This window comes from Rhincodon typus, chromosome 2, assembly GCF_021869965.1.
Source record: "Rhincodon typus isolate 14 chromosome 2, sRhiTyp1.1, whole genome shotgun sequence".
Taxonomy (NCBI): domain Eukaryota; kingdom Metazoa; phylum Chordata; class Chondrichthyes; order Orectolobiformes; family Rhincodontidae; genus Rhincodon; species Rhincodon typus.
Window position 1 is genome coordinate 136,844,958 of NC_063333.1, and position 15,330 is coordinate 136,860,287.

The 15,330-nt window shown below is 40.7% G+C and overlaps 1 protein-coding gene across 1 annotated transcript in view; it reads right to left on the bottom strand.

Annotated features, from left to right (window-relative positions):
- The window catches only part of LOC109921472 (leukocyte elastase inhibitor-like), a 7,861-nt gene extending 1,322 nt beyond the window's left edge, over positions 1-6,539 (bottom strand). Inside the window, exons 1-4 of the mRNA XM_048609082.1 lie at positions 6,378-6,539; positions 5,481-5,573; positions 3,104-3,221; positions 1,461-1,711 (exon numbers count right to left, since the gene is read on the bottom strand). Coding sequence (XP_048465039.1) covers positions 1,461-1,711; positions 3,104-3,221; positions 5,481-5,573; positions 6,378-6,539 — 624 coding nt within the window. The remainder of the gene's footprint in view (positions 1-1,460; positions 1,712-3,103; positions 3,222-5,480; positions 5,574-6,377) is intronic.
- Between the last annotated feature and the right edge of the window lie 8,791 nt (positions 6,540-15,330).

Here is a 15,330-nt window from a genome sequence, read left to right on the forward strand (position 1 = left end):
AGCTCAAATCCTCCAATCCCTGCAAGATCCTTGTAAATCTTTGCTGAACCCTTTCAAGTTTAACAACATTTTTTCGATTGCAGTATTCCAAAAGTGGCCTGACCAATGTCCTGTGCATTCACAACGTGACCACTGAACTCCCATACTCAGTACACTGACCAATAAAGGCGAGCATACCAAATACATTCTTCACCATCTCCAGTCGCTGTGATTAACCTCACAAAACTGAAATACACAAGGGTGTATTCTGCAAGTAGAGACAGCAAAATAGTGTGAACATTGTACTGAGTACACAATTTACCAGCTCTATAATAAAATTCAGTCTGAACATTATGTAACTTTGGGTCGTTTGCTCCTCGGTTCATTCCGCTGTTTCTCTGCCAGCAAGCAATATTTTAGAGAGAAGTACCTCTCTGAGCTGCCACTTATTATGCCAACAAACGAGGCCAGAATTAGAGCAAGGCTGTGAAGTGGTGACCTCTGGGGCTGGTGGAGACTACAGGAAAAGAGTGGGCCAAAGCCAAGCAGGGGTTTGCAACCAATGAGGAGAATTCTAATACTGAGGTGTTGTGTGACTTGAAGCCACAGGCATGACACAGGGTGAGAGGTGACTTGACAGCAGAATTTTGGATGGCTTTCTATTTCCACAGGGAAAATGTAGGGCACTAGCCAGGAGTGTGATGGAATCGTCGTATCAAAGGTAACAAAGACAAGGCTGACAGTTCCATTAGCAGATGGCCTGAGGTAGGTGGGGAGCTGGGCAATGCTACAGAGGTGGAAATAGGCAAATGTATTGATGACACAGATATGTGTTTGGAAGCTCACCTCGTGACATCAAGACTGAAGAGTCTAGTTAAGCTCAGACAGGTGCCAGAGTGAGGGATGGAGCCAGTGGCTAGAACTGAAAACAATTTTCTAAGTGTCCTTCCAGCATCAAAGTGTACAACAGATCTCTTTCACCACCAATTAAATGATTCAGCTCCTCTATAAATATTCTTCATTACCAAGAATATCTTTGAACCTCACAGTGAGCATTTTCAATATTTCTAAGTGAAAACCCTAACTCCATATAAAATATGTACAGCTGGACAGACTAAATGCAGGAAGGATGCTCTCCTTGGTTGGGGAATCTAGAACCAGGGGATACAGTTTCAGGATCGGGGGTGTAGAACATTAGGACTGAGGGGAGGAAACATTTCTTCATTCAAAGGTGAGTGAACTGATGGAATTCTCTACCACAGAAAGCTGTGGAGACAAGATGCTACATATATTCAAGAAAAAGATAATTCTTTCTTAGATTTTAAAGGCATCAAGGGCTTTGGGGAAGAAGTGGGAATATGGCATTTAGATAGAGGAATAGCCACAATAGTATTGAAATGCGGAGCAGGCCTGAAAGGCCAAATGGCTGATCCTGCTCCTAATTTTTATGTTAACTTTAAATGATGAAAAAAATTGAGTACCTGTTTCACATCCATGGAATTATCCATGATTATATCTGGCAACAAGATGTTCATGCTTAAGTCATTACCAACGTATGGCAGCTCAAGAACTTGGAGTTTAAATTCTTGAATATGGAAGATATAGAACTTTTTCTTTTGGTGCATCGTTTTCACTGGCTTCCTTTCATTTTGTGAAAAGTAATTGAAGCACTTTATTATTTTGCAACTCAAGTGTTTCAAAAAACTGTGATGAATGAAACAGTTATGAGAACCTTTTGAAAATAAGTCATGGGATTATAAAAATGGGGGCAAACACAGGGAAGGCAGTAACTTACAAAAGGAGTACTTTAGGTATATATATACGTGTGTGTGTGTGTGTGTGTCTCTGTATAATACACTTATTGTTGCGTAGAATAATGTATAACTTGAAGCACTTACACTTTGTACTTTCTTGTGTTAAGAAGACAGGGTCATTTGATGTCATTTTTAGACTTGTTCTTGTGAGCTTGGAGCCAGGAGGTATGGAGGCTTGTCCATGTACAAGGCATTTTAATAATAACCCTTCAAATGAAGAGATTGGATTTGGTCGTTTAGTACATTAAAGGAATTTTTAGGTCCAGAGACAGGTAGAAACTCACGACAAATCCATAAGGTTGTGTTTGTGTGTGCATCTCAATATGCATGTGTGCCTGTGTGTATATAAATGTATATACAGCACGTAATGGATACTAGTGTTGCTGTCTCCAAGAAGCTGAGTTTAGGGAACTCCTGCTCGTTCAGAGATTGAAGTGATAATGAGGTTAGTTTGCACTTTGTTTTTAGGTGTATCTGGGAGAGATACTAACTGAAGGAAAGCATCATGTAACTGTGCAGGAGTTTACAGGGACTAAATTGACCACAGCTGTGGCAGCCTGTCGAAGAAGCTTTTGTATGAAGACTGTGGTAAATCTTTTCTGGGCTTTGGTGTTTTTAAGGATATTGCTGGCAAGTAAGGAATATTATATATTTTGGGGGCAGTATGGTGGCTCAGTGGTTAGCACTGCAGCCTCACAGCACCAGGGACACGGATTTGATTCCAGCCTTTGCCAACTGCCTCTTTAGAGTTTGCATATACATATCCTGAGGAAGGGTCATACTCCAGACCAACAAGCCATCTGCTACCACTAGGACCTCAAAACCAAGGTAATCTGGCTCAGGTCTGAGAGCATTAATTTAGTAAACAGAAAAGAAAGAACTGTGGATGCCGGAAATCTCAAACAAAAACAGGAATTGCTGGAGAACCACAGCAGAGTTCTGAACTGTAAAGAACAGTCACTTGATCTGAAACTTTGACTCTGCTTTCTCTCCATAGATGCTGCCAGACCTGCTGAGTTTCTCCAGCTATTCCTGTTTTTGTAACAGTTAATTTACTGTTGCCACCTGGCCTGAAATCAGGATTCAGTCCCATTCTATATAATACATGGAAATATTCACACTGCTGCAGCTGGGCATTGGGGTGGAGAGCAACAAATTCACAACATCAACTCTATGTTCTCAGTAAGATTTCTTTAAGTTTATTGATCAAATTCCAACATTCAAAGATTTTTACCTTCTTTGTATTTTAAAAATATCAGTTCTTGCTTTACCTTCAGATTGTAATTGACCGAATGAGACAGAAAACTTACCTGTAGTCCGTAACTCCACCCACTTACTGATCTCCTGCCTTATTTCATTTGCAGCAGTTTGGAAATCAACTGCAGACATCTTTTCTCCATAGAATTTCATGGAGGAAGTAAAGAATTCCTGCACAATAGGTAATGGAAAACACTTATATACATTTTGGAAGATTTCGAAGATCTGGTTTAATAATGATCAAATGGTTGACCACTAGATTTGCTAGTAATTGATGTATTGGCTGCACAGCAACAAATTTTAAACATGTTTGATCCTGGGATGTGAGTGTTGCTGGCTAGATCGGCATTTATTGCCCATCCCTAAGTGCTCTTGAGAAGGTGGTTGTGGTGTAGAGGCACCCAGAGTGCTGTTAGGAAGGTAGTAAAAGAATTTTGATGAAGTGACAGTGAGGGAATGGCAAAATAGTTTTCAATCAGGATGTTGTGTGACTTGGATGGTAACTTACAGGTGGTGGTGTTCCCATGCATCTGTTGCCCTTGTCCTTCTTGATGTTGAAGTCGTAGTGTTTGGAAGGTGCTGCCAAAGAAACATTGGTGAATTACTGCCGTGTATCTTGTAGATGGTACACACTGCTGCCGACTCTCAGTGGTGAAGGGGATGAACGTTAAAGGTGGAGTGCCAATCAAGTGGGATGCTTTGTCTCGGGTGGTGTTGAGCTTATGGAATGTCATGGGAGCCAAACTCATTCAGGCAAGTGGGTGCAAATCTATCACACTCCTGTCTAATGCTTTGTAGAGAATAGGGAAGCACTGGGGAGACTGGGGATCTCAGAATTCCTACCCTCTGACCCACTCTAAATGCCACAGTATTCTTATGGTTGATCCAGTTCAGTTTCTGGTTAATAGTAACCTCAATATGTTGAGAGTCACAGATTCGAAAATAGCCATTGTGACAAAAGGTGGAGAATATGTTATCGTTTGGGAATTTTGGATTGTTAAAGTAGAGGCAGATAGGTTTTGCTTTCAGTTCCGCGAAGGGAAATGAGGTTGTATTTAAAACATGCAAAAGATTGTTTCTATTCATGACCTATAAACATCATTTCCAAATAAAGCACAAGATTCAGTCACGTATCTAGCAGGATATCTCTATGAAAGTTGATGAAGTATTTCTAAAGTGGAACTATTCTGATATACATTAAAAACAAATCGGGGTCTCTTTTTTTTTAAACTTCAATTCAGAAAAAGGTTCCAGCTTCATCTTAGGAAAAGAACCAGGAGTTCAGGAAGGAAGGAACAGTTTCATCTGAGCACCTGGTTTGTCTTTTGGTTTGTGAACTCTCTGATCCATGAGATTTTATTTGGAAGTGTTAGAGCTATCAGAACTGATAAAAGGTTCAGAACTGGAAAGAAGTTGTAAAACTGTCCCAGAGGGAGAATTAGGAAGAATCAGTCAATGAAAGAAATTAAAGCAATGGGATAAAAGCGATAGTCTCTGGGATGACTATCTCAAAAGGATATTTCATAGAATCCCTACAGTGTGGATACAGGCCCTTCGGCCCAACAGGTCCACACCAAACCTCAGAGCATCCCACCCAAACCCATCCCCCTGTAACCCACCTAATCTACACATCCCTGAACACTATGGGCAATTTAGCACGGACAGTGTACCTAACCTGAACATCTTTGGACTGTGGGAGGTCACTGAAGCACCCGGAGAAAACTCACGCAGTCACAGGGAGAACGTGCAAACTCCACACAGACAGTCGCCCGAGGGTGGAATTGAGCCCAGTTGCTGGCGCTGTGAGGCAGCAGTGCTAACCACTGAGCCACCATGCCGCCGCTTTCTGGGGAAGAAGACTGAAATTTTGCTTTGCTTTTTATGTTAACTGCTTTCTAAACTACTTTATGAAGCATTGTTTATTGTTAAGTTCTGAGGAAGAGTCACTGGACCCGAAACGTTAACTCTGATTTTTTTTCTTCACAGATGCAGCCAGACCTGCTGAGCCTTCCCAGCAACTTCTGTTTTTTGTGTTTATTTATTTTGTGTAATAAAGTTGTATTCTTGTGTTAAATTACATTGGCAGCCTCAAAAAAATGTGTTCAAAGACTAAACACAATTGCAAAAAAAAAGCTTATTACCTATCAAGCCAGATTTCATTTTGGGATCCGACTTGTTCAGTATTACCATCGGCTGGGATCATAACTTAATGCCATTGAATGCCAAATGGCGATGGTTAGATCTTCTCATGTTGGAGATGGGAATTACTTGGCACTTGTATGGTGCAAATGTCACTTGCTAGATAGCTGTAACTCTGTCTTTGAAAGGGTTGTTGTGAGAATCCACGTGCAGCACAACTGGAATGAGTCTTCCAACCTAGTTACAGAGAACCGGAAGAATGTGGAAACAGGTGACCAACTCACAACTTACTTCTAGGAAGCTGTAGCTCTTCTCTCCATATAGTCGATTGGCCACTTTCAACAGATATGAAAAATCAGCTCGATTAATCTCGGATTGCATTTTCTGGAATCCAGAGTGGACATCTTGAACTTGATCAAAATGAAGAGTTTGTTATCAGAATAAATGCAGAAAACAAACATCACACAGGGAATTGTGACAGGGGCTACAAGTTATCATCACCTATTTTTGAGCTCAGTTCAAACAGGGATGAGGAGGAATTTCTTCTCTCAAGGGGTAGGGAATCTTTAGAATTCTTTACTGCAGAGGTTGGGTTGTTAAGAATATTCAAGGCTAAGATAGGTAGATTTTTAAATCAGTAAGGGGATCTAGCATTATGTGGGTGAGGAAGGAACATAGAGATTAGGATTATCAGATCAGCCATGATTTCATTAAATGGACTGAATGGCCTACTTTTGCTCCTATAGCTCATGGTTGCATGGTCTCTCTCTGTCATTTTGGTTCCTGCTGGTTTCCTTTGCCCCTTGCCTGCAGGCATTTATTCTGTGCTGGGATACTATTCTGCACTTGCTGGTCACCCTCCAGTAACTCATAAAGAAGCCATTCTACAGGTCTAAGACTAGAGAGCAGTTGACAGTCACTTACTCAACGACAGGGCAAGTCAGGTAAGAAACAATTCTGCTCACAGCCAACGTCCACCCATTCAGAGCAGTAGAGATCATTGAGTAGTGATCAGAAGCAGGAAATCCGGTCGATGCTCCCATCCATAACAATGATGATTCCACTTAGATCGGCTAACAGCATCAACCAAGCATTGAATAGGATCCTCTTGCTCCTGGAGGCTGAGCTCTAACTCACTGATTTAGCAAAAGCAAGAACATATTGGAGTCATTTCATGCATGTTTTTGCCATTTGAGATGCGGTGATATTTTTTGCTCCAAGGTAAACCATGGCAAATGCAGCAGAGATGCTGAATGGAGAAAAAAAGATGTTGCCATCTAGATTGCTTTCAATCAGCTTTCTGAATAGGTCAAGAGTGAAAAGGCAATTTGCTTTGCTCAGCTCCTCCATGGTGTGTTACACTGCAAAGAAAATAAATATAAAACACAAATGCTGAATATAACAAGGTTCTGAAGAAGGTTAATAAATTACCAGGCTGTGAAACTGAAGAAAGAACTGGTTAAAGAAATCGTAAGCTGGGCGTTTGCAATGAAATGTTTACAACCGTGTTATAAAACTGGACACAGGCTTTTATTGTTTATATGACTAAGATGAAATTGCTGAAGTCACCTGGGTTAGTTGATGAATACTTGATGCAAAAATGTCTGTCTTCATTGCATTCATATTGCAACACCAGCTTTTAAATCAACTTTGTACTACACAGTCAGTCAAAGTAGATTGCTTCACTTTAAGTGAAGTAGATGATGTGTCACATTAATATGTGGCAATAATTGGGAAACAAAAAGAAAAGGTGAGGCGCAAATGCAGATTCTTGAAGATAGCCATAGTAAATAACATATTACATGTCGTTAAAAATTAAATGTTAAAGGCATTAAACACCATGTTTGTATCACAAAAGAGATACAGACCTCGCCCATTTTTTTTCTAGTACTGTACTTTAAAACAGAAAACATCTGCCAAGACAAACAATGTTCTGATAGATTTATCTATAGCAGCTATGAATCCTAAACTGGCATTAGTCAGTAAATTGTGGAAGGTAAAATGCACAAGTGTGAAGTTTCTTCTATTCTTTGCTCTTCTACCACAGACCACACAAACATGGATCATTTTAACCAGATCCATCTACTCCATAAAACAATACGGAAAGATTACTCAATCAAAGTTAGGAAGATTAATAAGGCATTGAAACAAAAGTGATCGTTCAGCCTGTAAACCTGTTACACTAATCAATCAGGTCATGTCTTATTTTCGACGTTAGGCCATTGATTTTAACTTCTTTGAGTAGTTTATTAATCTGTGGTTATAAAACAAGTTACTGAGCATGCAGTATCACACAAGACGACTCCTCTTTATTATATTGTGTTCCATTGTCCATCATTATCAACACTTCAGTCAATGGTCAACCACTGTTATTCATGTTTCACCTCTTGCCTAGTCTGAACAGCTAGTAAAGGAAGCCTTTGAAAATGCTCCAATTCTGCTTTTGTCTGGTGAGCTCAGTAATGTATTATCTTGAAGTTAACGGTGTTGAACGAATATATGCAGAAGCACACGTTGCTTTTTAGGCTCTGTAATCCCATGTTGCTACACGTTATCCAGTTCATAAAGCTTGTGTCAACCATTGATCTTGATTTCATTGAACAAAAACACAAAATGGGATGCAAACACTTGATCATCCACTGATAGTTTCAATGAGTTTCCATCATTATCTTCAAATGTTTTTCCTTTAGCAAATATTATGTTATGACAAGATAAATTGACAAATAACCAGATAGTTCCAGATAAAGAAAATCATTCAATCCTTATTTATTAGTTCATCCATAAATGTCTTAGTTTCTCATTACAGTTTTGAAATCTTAAATGCATCCTGAGTTTTCACATGCACCACTTTGCCTGGAAATTTATACTTCCTGTTGATCACTCACTTTCTAGTTCCCTTGCTGTCTGACTTGTAGCTATTTCCATAGCATTCACAAGACACCTATGTTCATTATTTTTGCAGAAGATTGTATAGCACTGAAACAGTATTTGGCCCACAAAGCTTCCTCCCATCTTACTTCCCCCCGCCCTATCAACACAGCTTTCTCTTTCCTTCATCCTCACTTCCTTGTCTAGCTTCCCTGCAAATGCATTTGTGCTCTTTTTTCATGACCACTCCATGTGGCCACAGATTTCATATTCTTACCACTCTGAATAAAGAACTTCTGCCTGAATTATTATTTCTCATTCACAGCACCCTTGTTTTGAACTCCCCTACAAGTGGAAAAATCCTAAACACCTTCAGAATTTGAAATACCTCTCTTCTGTAACCTCTCTAGCCTCTTATTCCTTGGCAACACTCATCCCTGATCGTTGCACCTTCTGCTGTGGTACCACTCTTGGAACTTTCTTTTTAGATTTTCTAAAGGTCTTCCAAATGCTTGAAACATGGAGGCCAGAGCAGTGCACTGTCCTCCAGGTGTGATTTTTTTCAAGTTCTATAAATGCTTATACCATTGTATTGCATCTGTTGCTTCCAATCTTTCAATTTGATTTGAATTAATTTTGGCAATTTACTCTGAATTCCCAGAGTACTGAATTCAACTCAAAAGTTTACATGAGGAACCTTTCCCAATGTCTTTTGGAGTCCATGTATACTGGACCATATTGCTTTCTGGTCTGCATTTGAGATGTTGCTTCCATGAAGCAGGTGAGCATAGTAAAACATAATGTATTCTTTTGTGTTGTGTACTGTGCATTAGCTTATGGAGAGATCCTCAAAAGTACTTCTGCAGTGTGAACAGAGTTTTAATTTCTCTGTATATTTATCCCTTTTTATAAACATGAGCCCCACACTGACCACCTTCTAACCTACTGGTGTCTCTCCAATGTTCAAAAACTACCTCATGAATCATTACTGCCTCAAAATATCCTTCCTGGACTTCCTTTTCATTTTACAAAGGGAATAGAATCCCTACAGTGTGGAAAGAGGCCATTTGGCCCTTTCGAGTCCGCACTGACCCTCTGAAGACCATTCCATCTAAACCCTGCACCCACCCAATTCTTGTAACTTTGCACCTACCATAGCTAATCCACCTAGCTTTCACATTCCTAGATACCACAGGGCAATTCAGCACGGCCAGTCCACCTAACCTGCACATCTTTGGTTTATGAAAGGAAACCGGAGCACCCCACAGAAACCTATGCAAACAGGGGGAGAATGTGCAAACTCCACACAGTCACCCAAGGCTGGAATCAAACCAAGGTCCCTGTGCTGTGAGGCAGCAGTGCTAACCACTGTCTCACCGTGCCGCCAATACCACATGGGGTCCTTGTGATCTATTTATTGAGAGTTTTTGTTTTACAAAAGACAATCGATTTCATGTTATTTCTATAAAAGTATGAACGGGTTTTACTTTGTTCCATTTTCTCCAATGTGTTTCTCAAGATCTCCTCACTTGCTGACATTATCATGGAATATAGCCGTTCCACAGTTTGGCTTCTGAATATATCTTTCAGAGATTATACTTCTTTTCTAACTGCCCAGTTCCTGCAAGAAGCTGGTACTATTGCATTCAGCCTCTGCTGCTGCTTTCTGTCTGGGCTGACATGTCAATCTTGAGCCTACCAAAACAAAAGGCAGCTCGCCTGCAGCCAACTTATGCTGGGAACAGAGCACATGGCCTTGGGTTTGGCTCCTCCCCCTTTTGTGGGGTTTGGGGTGTAACAGGTACAAAGTGCTGCTCTGTCTCTCTGCCCCTCTGATCTCTGTGCTAACTAGTTTCTGAAATTCATTACAGTCAAACGCCACCCATTCATGTGACTGCCCTTGAATTATTCATGTTACACTCACTGTACACCTTTTTGCGCAATGCGAGTATTATTTTTACTTATCCATTGTTTTAAACATTGAAAATTTGAAAGGATATCTTACTTCCCATAGTGGAGAAGACGTTAACCAGACACTGCATCTGTTTTCTCACGTGGATGTCATCATATCATATACTTTACTCCTGTTCCTTATTTTTGTTATTGTATTATTTGAATTGTTATTTTTACATAAATTATCACTATTTCCTATTCCTACCATCTGAAATAGAGTAGGCATTCCTTCCCAGTCATCTGGTCAATATTTATTCCTCACTAACATCACAGAAGCAGATTATCTGGTCATTCGCTGCATTTCTGATTTTGGGACATTGCTGTGCGCAAATTGGCTTCTGTATATTTGACATTATAACGGTGACTACACTTTAACGCGCATCATTGGCTGTTAACCACTTTGTATCAGCCCAAAATTGTGAAAGGTGCTATATAAATGGAAGTTCTTTCTATTTATCAATTAAAGATGCCTTTGGAGTTCCTCAAAATCTTCACATGGTAAAAAGAAGAACAAAACTGCATTTATTTTGCTTTCCGTTGCCTCCACTCGTGACACACTCCAAAGTGCCTACATGTCATTAATACTGATACAACTTTCTTCAGATGTAAGTACGAATCTCTCGATTTTTAGTACGCTGCAGTGGTGACATCTCTCAAATGTGTCAGGGGTAATGACTATTATCACATTGCTGTTTGTGGGGTCTTCCTGTGACCAAATTAGCTTCCTTGTTTCCTACAATACTTGACTTCAAAGGCTATTCCTTGGCTGCAACATGATTTGCCACATTCCAAACTCACAAGATTGGGGAAGTCGGCAGTTGGGCGGTGGGGGGCTCCTGGGGGTGGGGGGTGAGTGTGCCTCATACAAACCTATAAATGTCTAATAGGGTTGATGCAGGAATGAAGTTCCTGAAGACCAGGGAGTCTAGAACCAGGGTCACAGTCTAAGGATATGGGATAGGCCATTTCGGACTGAGATGAGGAGAAATTGCTTCACCCAGAGAGTGGTGACCCTGTGGAATTCTATACCACAGAAAGCAGTTGAGGCTAAAATATTGAATTCTTTCAAGAAGGAGTTTGGCATTGTTCTAAGGGCTAAAGAAATCAATTTTTTTTTTTATTCATTCACAGGATGAGGGCTACGCAGCATTTATTGCCCAGAGGGCAGTTAAGAGTCAACCACAATGCTGTGGGTCTGGTTGTCACATGTAGGCCAGACCAGGTAAGGATGGCAGTTTCCTTCTCTAAAGGGCATTAGTGAACCAGATGGGTGTTTCTAACAATTGACAATGGGTTCACAGTCATCCTTAGACTTCTAATTCCAGATATTTATTGAATTCAAATTCCACCATCTGCTGTGGTAGGATTTGAACCCAGGTCCCCAGAACATTATCTGGGTCTCTGGGTTAATAGTCTAGTGATAATACCACCAGGCCATCACCTCCCCTTAGATCAGATAATTGTATTGGATCCCCTTGTATCAGACAAAAGCAGAATGGGGTACAGGGTTAGTTGATGAGCCATGATCATATTGAATGGTGCTGTAGGTTCAAAGGGCCAAATGGCTTCCTCCTGTTCTTATTGTCTACAGAACCATAGAGTTGTACAGCATGGAAACAGACACTTCGGTCCAACTCATCTGTGCAGACCAGATATCATAAATTGATTTATTCCTATTTACCAACATTTGGCCCATATCCCTCTGAGCACATTTTTTCATGCACCCATCCAAATGCCTTTTAAATGTTGTAATTGTTCCAGCCTCCATCACTTCCTCTGGCAGCTTATTTCATACATGCACCATCCTCTGCATGAAAATGTTGCCCCTTGGTCTCTTCTATATCTTCCCCCTCTCACCTTAAACCTATGCCCTCTAGTTTTGGACTCCCATATCCTGGGGGAAAAAAACCTTGGCTATTCACCCTATCCATGGCCCTCATGATTTTATAAACCTCTATGAGGTTGCCCCTCAACCTCCAACTCTCCAGAGAAAATAGCCCCAGGCTATTCATCTTCTCCCTTATAATCCAAACTCTCCAACCCTGGCAACATCCTTGTAAATCTTTTCTGAACCCTTTCAAGTTTCACAACATCTTTCCAATAGAAGGGAAACCAGAATGGAACATAGCATTCCAAAAGTGGCCGAACCAATGTCCTGTACAGCCGCAACATGAGCTCCCAACTCCTGTACTCAATGTACTGACCAATAAAGGCAAGCATACCAAACGTCTATTTCACTATCCTGTCTACTCAACACTGCAGTTTCAGGGAACTATGAACCTGCACTCCAAGATCTCTTTGTGCAGCAACACTCCCCAGGACCTTACCTTTAAGTGTATAAGTCCTGCCCTGATTTGCCTTTCCAAAATGTACCACCTTACATTTATCTAAATGAAACTCCCTCTGCCACTCCTTGCCCATTGGCCTATCTGATAGGTCAGCATGCAACAGTGTCAATCCTCAGGTTTGGTTTTGCTTGTGCCTTTCATGGTTTCAGATAGGAAATGAATAACTCCGTGTCAATTCCCAAAGTGGCACCATATTGTTTTTCTCCCCTCTGGATTATGTTTGTTATCAGTACGAGAGGAAAAGGGCAGATCAAACATGGGTGCAGTGACTGGATTGTCTCTCCTGCGCTAATACGGATTACACGAAGGTCTGCAGCGTTGACAGGGCGATGTGGGGGTCACTGAGTGGTCAGGGTGAGATAGAAAGACCCTTACCTGATGCGCCGATATCTTTCAGCAGCCACGACTTCCTTGTACTGTCTGGGCACCCGCCTATGGGGTGGTGTTTTATCCTGATGTTCCCACCCCACCCCGAGCCTCAAATTGACTGCTTTCCTGAGGCTCTTCTTAGTAGCACACAGGAATTGCTTGCTTCTGATTTCTGCTTTTTTTTGAAAGTTGCTGCCAAATTACAGAGATTCTAAGAAGTGTACATGTCCTAGTGCAGCCTCAGAAACTAAGAAACCTTCCTGAATACACATCGGTGAGAGATACTCACATTGGAAGTGCAGTGGCACAGGGATGAACATATAACACAGAACCTAGAACAGTATAACACAGGAACAGGCCCTTCAGCCCACCATGATAGCATTCTAAACTAATCCCGTCTACCTGCACAAGGTCTATATCCCTCTATTCTCCACCTGTTCATGTATCTATCTAAATGCCTTTTAATCCTTTCCAGTGTATCTGTTTCTACCACCTCCCCTTGCAACACGTTCCAGGCACCTATCACCCTGTTTAAAATGCTTGCCTCTTATATCTCCTTTAAACTTTCCCCCTTTTACCTTAAACTTATGCCCCTAGTTTTTGATATTTTCACCCTGGGAAAAAAACTCCAACTATCCACCCTATCCATGCCTCTCATAATTTTATATACTTCTGTCAGGTCACCGCTCAGCCTCTGACAGTTTAGCGAAACAATCTGATGTACACTAGTATGGTGACAGTCTGACAAGTGGAAAATCCAAGCTAATAATGCTTGTTTCTCTCGCTCCACAGATGCTACCAGACCTATTGAATTTCTCCAGCCGTTTCTGTTTTTATGACAAATCTCTAGTATCTGTTGTATTTTGTTCCTGAAATGACTTACTGGTCTCTGAGGTTTGCAAGGTTGATCTCAAGAATGGAAGAATTTGCTTATGAGGAGTGGTTGAGTATATTGGGCTTGTGCCCACTGGAGTTGAGAAGGATCAGTGGGTGACTTTATTGAAATATACAAGACTCTTCAGGGCCTTGGCACGGTAGATGCGGAAAGGTTGTTTCCTCTTGTGGGCGAGTCAACAACCAGAGTGAGGAGTTACCCATTTAAGACAGAGATGAGGAGAAATTTTCCTGTCTCAAAGAGCTGTTATATGTGTTATACTTGTTCAAATGCTCACTGTATAATGATGGTGTGTTGCAGTTCATTCAAGGCATCAGAGTTATTGTGACAACATGCAGTTTTAGAAGCATGTTGAAGTCAGGAGCTCCGGAGCATGATGGGAGAGCATCCAAAGTTCAGCCCATATGGCTAACCAGGAATCTCTCCAGCTCCTACCGCCTGCCATAGGGATGTGTTAGAAGGATTGGCAGAGTGATACTCAACTTGTATGTTCTTCCACTAATAATGACTTTGAACTGGGGGAATCTGTAGTCATCTGGTTTCTTGGTCTTTTTTTTGGGAGTAAGAGAATAGCCATCTGTAATTCTTTCATTCAAAAAAAAAGCATGATTCTTGAATCATGGGAGATTTGGAATACGACTAATGCATTTTCAACCAACACTTAAGCACCCCAGGTAGAAATCATCAGGTACTGAACACACACCATCAAGTGCCACCTTTTTTTTTCAATTTGTATTAAATCAGCTCAAGTTCCTCCTCTTTGTCATGTTAATGATAGTAGCCCAATAATAATTAGTCATTCTTCAGAGATTGATTAACTTTGTGGGCCAGTTTTTTTTTTAAAAACAGGTTATGAGGCAGACTTCAAGTAGCAAAGTTTTCTGGTGGAGTAGACCATTCGGAACCAGAGCAGACTGAATTAGCAGGCAGAGTTGTACCATTGTATACACTCAACGTATGGTGTCCTTAAAGGCAAAGACTCTTAAAAGGAACATGTACACGATCTGAATATATTTTTCAATATTTCCTGGGCAATTCTAGTACTACATTTTGTGTCTGTGCTGAAAGACTGAAAAGTTACTTGGAAACTAGTGAAAAGTTGATAAACTGACTTCAAGAGCTGTGGGAAACCTAAGGAGATAGTTCAAAAATGTTACAATCTCTGCAGACACTGATAATTGTTCAAAGAGATATTCGAGATTCAGTTATTAGCTGAGAAGGATGACAAAAGATATCCCATCTTAAATGCAAACTTTTACTTTATCAAAAGACCAAGGACAAAACACTTTACTTTTGCAGGCAACTTGTAGTTAAAATAACTGAACAATATTTGTGACTTTTTACAATTACAGACAATCCCAATTTTGTCTCATTTCTCAATCTCTGAAATAGACACCCACTTTTTCTGAAACCAATGCAAAATGTTTTGCAGTTCTCAAGACCTTTACTTCTTTGCCTTTCCCGACACTAATCAACCACAATGAGCGTGTTCCTGGGGAGAGTCCTCAGCTCAGAAAATGTTCCAATTGCGTTAACTACTGCCATCCCTCGAATTACAAACTAAGCGACTGCTCCCACTCGCGTTCTGCATGGTGCATGCTAAAGTCAGCATCTTCTCTGCCTAATGTGTGGGCTACTATCCATCTCATGATCTCATTCACTGACCTGAAATTTAAAGATACTGACCAAAACACTTAAACCAAAAGGT